This window comes from Carex rostrata, chromosome 16 (assembly GCF_964058835.1).
Source record: "Carex rostrata chromosome 16, lpCarRost1.2, whole genome shotgun sequence".
Taxonomy (NCBI): Eukaryota; Viridiplantae; Streptophyta; class Magnoliopsida; order Poales; family Cyperaceae; genus Carex; species Carex rostrata.
The window spans coordinates 8,800,164-8,808,192 of NC_135933.1; the positions used below are offsets into that span (position 1 = coordinate 8,800,164).

At 34.2% G+C, this 8,029-nt stretch overlaps 1 protein-coding gene across 1 annotated transcript; it reads right to left on the reverse strand.

The window, feature by feature from the left end:
- Nucleotides 1-5,694: 5,694 nt before the first annotated feature.
- Nucleotides 5,695-7,558, reverse strand: LOC144567112 (GDSL esterase/lipase At5g33370-like). Its single transcript, XM_078317166.1, has 5 exons — nucleotides 7,318-7,558; nucleotides 7,017-7,144; nucleotides 6,532-6,774; nucleotides 6,165-6,417; nucleotides 5,695-5,998 (listed from the first exon to the last, which is right to left on the reverse strand). The coding sequence occupies exons 1-5, from the start codon at nucleotides 7,556-7,558 to the stop codon at nucleotides 5,766-5,768; spliced, it is 1,098 nt and encodes a 365-aa protein (XP_078173292.1). The 3' UTR covers nucleotides 5,695-5,765.
- Between the last annotated feature and the right edge of the window lie 471 nt (nucleotides 7,559-8,029).

The window sequence follows — 8,029 nt, forward strand, 5'->3', positions numbered from 1 at the left end:
TACTCTTTATTCATGCAGAAATTAAGAAATTAATGAAATTGGAAAAACTCGGGATTTTGCCACCTGGGAAGGGGCATGACCTAATCTAATTTTTGAATTGAAATAGTGTATCAATTCGACTAAACTCTTGTATGGCTTCTTCTATTTCTCGATAAAAAGAAATATGACCAAGAGTGGTTCGAATGTATATACAATGGATTTCTTCTTTTGCACTTCTTATTATAAGATAATGCCCATAAATTTCATGGGAGATCACTTTCAGAGTGGCATGAAAATATAACGAACGATTAATATTTAAGATGACCGCATCAGGTATCTGAGGCCGAATTCACTTGCTTACCTGGCCGGAAAAAAGTAAGATGTGGAGTCAATTGTCAAGCTGGAGCTGTGGAGCAGATAGAATTTGATGAGTATCAAAGGGTTCAATGAAATATTAGCCGTTGATTTTTAAATTGAATGTTTAATTAAGAAAATATATTCACCTCCTTCTTAATCTCAAAAGTCTCTACCATCATCTCAGCCTCCTCTACCTATATCTCCCATGCCTTCTGTTGCACAGCCGCCGACTATCCCAGAAAGAGAAACTACAAACAGGTTTTTACCCCTCTTGACTTTGACTGATATGGGGGTTGACATGGGGGATGCTGGTTCCAGCTATGCTTTAGATCATGACCCATGATCTAACTCCTCTCTTGATGATTTGCCTCTTCCTCCTCCTCAAGTTGTTGATTCTAAAGATCATTGAGAGATTGCTTTGCGCAATGATAAGGAGAAAAAACGTAAGGGTAAACATTCGGAGTCAAAGCCATCTACGGAGGAAACCAGAAATAGTCTAAGGGTCAAACTGAATCAGATGGTGGAGTCTCGGGAGGCCCAGACTGGTATTATTGATAAGACTTCAGCTAAGCCTTTGGTCAAAGCTCAGACAGGTACACAATTTTTAAATGATCAGTTTCCATACTCTTTCTTATCAGATTTAGAATTAGTTAAATTGTATGATGTTAGCCGTTTTAAGTTAGGTGAGACTCTGGAGGAGAGTCTTCATATTGTTCATTCTTTGAGAGCTTTATCTAAGCCTTGTTTTGTTTCAAATTTTGATGCCTATGTTAGTTTTGGTAATATAAATGCTTTATGTGCTATTCCAACAGTAGGAAGTGATGTTCCTGATTCACATCATCTTGGGGATTTAGCTAATTCTAATGGTTAAATTTTGAAATGGAATACTAGAGGATTATAATATCGATCTTATTAGCATTCAGGAAACTAAGAAACAAAATTTTCGGATATAACTTTACGTGCACTCAGTTTTTCTATAACTCAATGGTTTGAGCTGCCTTCTGTGGGGGGCTTCAGGAGGTTTGCTCCTGAGCTTTAATGATTCAATTTTTTTCTCTGGTAGCTTCTTATATTAGACAGTTTTCCATTACTATTCATCTTAGGAATAAAATAAATAATTTTGAATGGTGTTATACTACAGTATATGACCCTTTAACCTCTAATTCCAAAAGAGTTTTTCTTCAGGAATTGACGGATTTAGGTAACTTAGGTGTAGATGTTTGGTTAATAATAAGATATTTTAATATGATTCGGCGTCAATCTGAAAGGACAAGTAATACATTTTGTCATGTCATTAGTAGCCATTTTAATGCATTTATTATAAATAATTCCTTGATGGAACTTGTTTTATCTGATAGAAAATATACATGGGCTAGATCCATTAATTCTTCTTCACAAGCTTTACTTGATAGATGTTTCTGTACTAATGCTTGAATGCTCATTTTACTTTAGTTAAGCTTTCCTCCTTGTCTAGGGTGTATTCTAATCATAATCCTTTACTTCTTGATACTCAGGCAGTTGTATTCCCTATTTTCAAATTAATTAAATTTGATAAAACATGGTTAGAATATGATGGATTTTATGATTTGGTAGTTTCGTGGTGGAATGAATGTCCTTTGACAATAGATTTAGGTCTTAGTTGAAAATTAAAATTACAATCTTTACATAGGAAATTCAGAAGCTGGAGCTCAAATGTGGGGGGTGAAAAAAAACGGGTGAAATTAGATTTGCTTAATAGGATTAGCAATTTTGAGCATCAATTAGATAATAATTGTCTTAGGGAGGATGATGTGGATGAATGGAGAACATGTCAAGTAAATTTATATAAATTATATAATAAGGAAGAACAATATTGGCAACAACAATATAAACTAAAGTGGTTTCTTGAGGGGGATCTTAACACTAATTTTTTTTCATATTGTACCTCTGCTAGAAAAAAGAAAACCACCATTGGGGGTTTAGAGATATATGGGGTCATGGTTTATGATCAGGTTGTACTACAAAAACATATTACTGATTTTTATAAGGATCTTATGGGGACTTCTACCACTAGAATGATAACTCTTCAATCAAACCTTTGGTTACCTCTTGAAAATTTGACTATTGCACAATGTGACTTTTTAGAAACTCCATTTTCTTTGGATGAAATTAAAAGTGATGTGTTTGCTTGTAATCCATCCAAAGCTTTAGGGCCAGATGGTCTGTCTTTTCAATTTTATCAATCTTTTTGGGAAATTATTAAGTTAGATTTGTTCAAGTTGTTTCAGGCTTTCTATAATCATGAGCTTGATGTGTCAAAATTTAATTTAGCTTTAATCTGCCTAGTACCTAAAAAAGCTGATGCAGTTACTGTAAGGAATTTTAGGCCAATAAGTCTCATTAATTGTAGTTATAAATTAATAACTAAATTGTTGGCTGAGAGATTAGCCAAAGTTATGGGCTCATTAATAGACCCTTCTCGGACTGCTTATATTAAGGATAGGTTAATTCTAGATAATGTGGTTTGTGCATACGAAATACTGCATCAAGTTCAAAAAGGCTTTTGATCATGTAAATTGGAACTTAATTTTTACTAGAGGTCCTTCAAGCTAGAGGCTTTGGTTCTAGATTTATTACTTGGATTAGATTAACTTTACAAGGTAGTAGAACATATGTAAATTTAAATGGTTCATTAGGACTATACTTTTCCTGTAAAAGGGGGGGGGGGTGCGATAAGGGGACCCTCTATCCTCTTTTTGTTTATTTTAGTTACTGATGTACTTAACAAAAATTTGCAAAGAGCTAAGTTGAGAGGATATGTTGATGGGTTAGGAAATTTCCCTAATGTATGCAATATTATGAATCTGTATTTTTGCATATGATACTTTACTATTTCTTAAAGCTGATAAGGATATTCTATTGCACATTAAATGGCTTCTTCTTGCCTTTGAAAATGTTTCAGGTCTTAAAATAAATTATGACAAAAGTGAAATGTACCCTCTCAATTTATCTAATTTAGAATGTGAGGAATTGGCCACTGTTTTAGGATGCAAAGTAGCTTCTTTATCACTTACCTATTTAGGGGTACCCATTAATAACAAAGCCTTAACTGATATAGATTGACAACTTTTAATAGATAAGATTGAAAAGAGACTTCAAAGTTAGAAAGGGTCTTTACACTCTTTAGGAGGTAGAGTCACCCTCCTAAATTCTTTGTTATCTGCAATCACATTATATTAGATGTCTATGTATAGATTATCTGCAAAAATTAGGAATAAAATAGATAAAATTAGACGCAAATTTCTTTAGCATGGGAAAAATTCCACAAGGAAAAAAATATCACTTGGTAGCTTGGAAGGAAGTTTGTAAAAGTAAAGATTAAAGTGGTTTGGGTGTATTAGATTTAAAGTTAATGAATTAGTCTCGTTTAGCTAAATGATGGATTATAATTTTTGATAATTCGATTCATGGTACATGGAAATCAATACTTTTAAGTAAGTATGAAAGTATAACCAACCCTTCAGTGTGTTCTCCATTCTGGAGATCAATTTTAAAAGACCATGTGATGATTAACTTAGGTTTAAATAAGGAAATAGGTAATGATAAGTTTACGGCTTTTGGCTAGATAGGTGCTATACTGAACATGCTCTACAGCATCAGTATCCAAATTTATTTTCAATTGTTACCAATAGATTCGTGTCTGTGGCTGAGGCTTTTACTAATTCTTATTTGCAACTTAGTTTTGGAAGACAATTAATTGGTATATATATGGAGGAATGGTTAGCTTTGCAAAATAGATTCTTTCATTTTACTCTATCTGACCAATTAGAAGATGAAATTATATAGCGATGGTCCACAGATGATAACTTTACCGTTCATTCCTTTTATAAATGATTAGAATATGGGGAAATGCCTAATTCTAAATATAACACCATATGGAAATCCCATATTCCATTAAAATTAAAATATTTTTGTGACTTGTTCGAAAGGACAAGATTTAGACTAAGACTAACTTAGTAAATAAAGGTTGGCAAGGAGATACGAAATGTGTATTATGTGATCAAATAGAGAGTAAAGAACATCTTTTTGTTCAATGTTCTTACATTAGCTTAATATGGAACTGGATAGCTGAGCATAATAATTTTAGTTATAATTGTCATACTTTAGAAGATTTATAGTTGATTGATGCTTCTATTCCTTTAAAGGATAAACTATTAATTGAATTATTACGAGGGGTTGTACTATGGATTATTTGGTTAGAACGAAATAGATTATGTTTTAATGATAGTTTCTCTTATTCTTTTAGTGTTATAGGTGCTAAGATTATTTCTTTAACTCAATTATGATGTCAATCTAGAGGTGATGATTATTTCGTTAAATTAAATCTTATAATGTCTTTTGATGTTAAGGATCTCCCAGATCTTCTTCTGTTGGAAGAGGAAAGAAGTTCAGAACCGATCCAAGCTTTGGACCTCTTGGTGCAGGGTTCTGAGAATGGCAACCCACCATATCCAATGTCTGACGACGACGAGGATGAAGACTTATTAAATCTGTAGTACTTAGTTTTATGCATGTTATGATGTTTTTGTGTTTTCTTATGTTGTTGCCTTAGTTGTGGGCATGTTATGTTGTTTTTGGTTTTTTTTTCTGCTTTTGTTTTGAACAGCTGTACAGATTTGCCGTATTTGATTATGGTACCAATTTTAGGTATCAGATCAGATATGCAATGATTTTTTATTTCAATAAAATCGGTGGTAAATACCACTATTTTTCAAGAAAAAATATAATCAGACGGCTGAAATTCCATGTATATAATCAGCTTTTTAGTATCACTTCCTCTGTGAGGTACTGGAAGCTATGTTTTTTTTTTTGCTTCAACTCTGGAGGCTATATTCGTGCACTGTGCACAGAGAATTCAGTCCCGTTCACTTTTTAATAACTTTATATATGATCCATGTGAATTTATATCCTATGACGTAACAGAATATTTGAGTTTAGATCTGGAATGTCCGATCAAAATTCGGACCAGTCCTATTAGGGACGGAACTCTTTAATATTCGTGCCAAAATAGATGGGACGGTTAGGATACAAACTCAAATATTCCGTTACCTTAGTTAGACATGAATTCAATGCATGTTGCAAGAAGATTCTCACGTCTTGAGATAAGCAATAGTCAAATTCCTAGAGCTGCTTAAAAGGTTCATTTGACGATTTGAGCTTTTGAATTAAACAGCGAATAATTCTTATAATACGCTCACGAAACAAACTTACAAAAACACAGATAATTCTCTGTAGAACTTACTAGGGAAATCACACCATAAGAAAATCAAGCTAACAACCAATTGTTTATAAAGATGCAACATATAACTAACGACCAACAGTTCATAAAGAAACAAATAACACAAAACAACCAACAACAAATAGCATGCTTAGTTGAATCTACAAATTCATCAGTGTATCTCATCCAACGCCAAGATTGTGCTCAAGTTCATGGGGCTCATATAATCGACTGTACCGGTCATCATCTGGTTAACGATCAACTGGTTAGCTCTCTCTGTCGGGTGGTATGCGTCCCAGAACACATATTCGTTCCGGTTTTTGCACAAGTTGGATAGCATATTGCATATACCAATGCCATTATAGCGCCCCTGCCCGCAACATGCTACCTTTCCAGTTTTAAAACCTATCAAAAAAGGAAAAAGGAAAAACTTACATATCATGTTTAATTTAACAAGGATTTGTTCGATAAGAGTATTTGTTGTAGATATTATCTAAAATCAACCGAACTATAAGAGCAAAGAAAGCTAGTAAAATTGGAAAATTGATAATGTGGTTAATGGTTTTATCACCGTAAGCTCTGGGATTCATAACAAAGTCGAAATGCATGCGGTTAGAATTGGCCGAGATGAACACATCTGACCCAAATTGTGAGTTTAGCTCCTTCAAAGCTTTCTCCACTCGGGGATTGAACAAGTCGGCGGCTCGCATCAGCTCCCTCGCGCAGCGGCCGTTGGTGCTTCTCATGGCTATTTCAGCTGGTGCACACCCGAGAGGACCAGTTCCTGTGACAATTACGCGCCGTGCACCCAAATCATACATCCTCTACAATTGAGAAAAAAAAAAAGGTGGATTGATAAAATCTTCATAGTTCTCCTGCATATGCTATATACAAAATTTCAAATCAAGAAAAAGTTAAGAATATATCTACGCACGTACCGCAAGAATTTTCTTATACTCGGAAATCAGATAGTTGACGTAGTCTGGAAGTGAAAACTCTCGTGATCTGACAGAGTATGGCAGAAGGTAATAATTGTTAACAAAGTCGTTGCCACCAATGGTGATGAGAACAAGTCCTTTGTTGACTAGCTCTTTCGCCTTCTCGGTACCTATATGGGAGCTTAGTTTTCTCTGGTACTCCACGAACTTTTGGAGCTGCTCATCTATCCTAATTATGTTCACCTGTAAATTATGATAGATTTTAATAAAAGATGGTAACAAATTGACATTTCTTCCTTTATTTTATTTTTCCAATTGTACCAGAATTTTTTCCTTTTGCAACCAATAGTAAAACTATAATATGTCTTTTCATTTTGTTGTCAAATAATACTTGATTAAATTTCTTCACTTTTAAAGATAAAAACCAGAAAAGATCATGTAAACTAGAATGATCGATGCAGACAAATAATATAAGAACATCTTACAAATTGAAAGCCAGTGTCGTTTAGAATTCCAACCCCAGCAGAAGCAAAATTAGCACCAACTAATAGCTTCTCACCACGATGCTCGGGACTTAAGCAAGGCAATGGTGGTTCGGAACCAATGTATTCACCTGAGATGTATAGAGTTTGTCAATTGGGCCTAAAAAGCTTTTCCGTATGAAGTAAATGCGCTTTTTCAGTTCAAATTTTTGGTGGCGTCTGTTCTCAAATTGCAGTTAATTATATGAAATGTTCATGATGAATATATAGAGAGAATATTAGGAACAAAAAAAAATGGACTTACTGATTAGGTCAGGGATGTTGAGACCATTAGAAAATCTGCCTGTTGCCGTGTGAGTCGGATAATCGATTCCATAAGGAAATGTGTCAGCTCGAGCCTCAGTTACCAAGTAATTGTTGTTGCCACTATCAACTAGAGAATCACCAAATATAAAGAAAGCACGGCCGGCATCCAAAGGGAGAACTAGCGCCGATAGAATAATGAGACCAAGGAAGGGAAACAGTATCAACTTAGAGGGTTGCATATTTTATTGCACTATGATTGATGTTCACGTAAGAGAATTCAGAGTTATCAAAACACATGCACTTCTCATGAGAATGAAGTGGTTTGGGAGAGCTTTATATATAGAAGGCTTAGTTGGTGATGATATATTTACATTATATTTCTAGTGCGACCTACTAAAACAGATGAATCAATATTGTAAAGTTTAGTTGTAGCTAGAGAATCGGCTTTACCTTTGTGGGTTTTACTGATCTTCTTCAACGGTAGTTGGTTGCTTTCCCCTCTAGAGAAAGTCAATTGATACATGGTGGATAATCATTAAACTATAATTAGCTAAATTAACTAGAGACGTACTGTATGTTAAAAGAGGTTCGTGTTCAAATGAATACCATCACCTTTATGTTGCACCAAAATTTTGCTGATATTAATAAGAAAGACATCTAAATTCAACAACATTGAATTATTTTTGAATCAAAAGTGGCACCTAGAACAG

Bases quoted from the DNA above. Each gene is read 5' to 3' on its own strand.
- LOC144567112 (XM_078317166.1), bottom strand. From the start codon at position 7,558: ATGCAACCCTCTAAGTTGATACTGTTTCCCTTCCTTGGTCTCATTATT. The intron at 7,145-7,317 runs GTAAGTCCATTT...TATACATCTCAG, and splicing joins CAACATCCCTGACCTAATCA to GTGAATACATTGGTTCCGAA. The intron at 5,999-6,164 runs GTGATAAAACCA...CTTTTTTGATAG, and splicing joins TATGAATCCCAGAGCTTACG to GTTTTAAAACTGGAAAGGTA.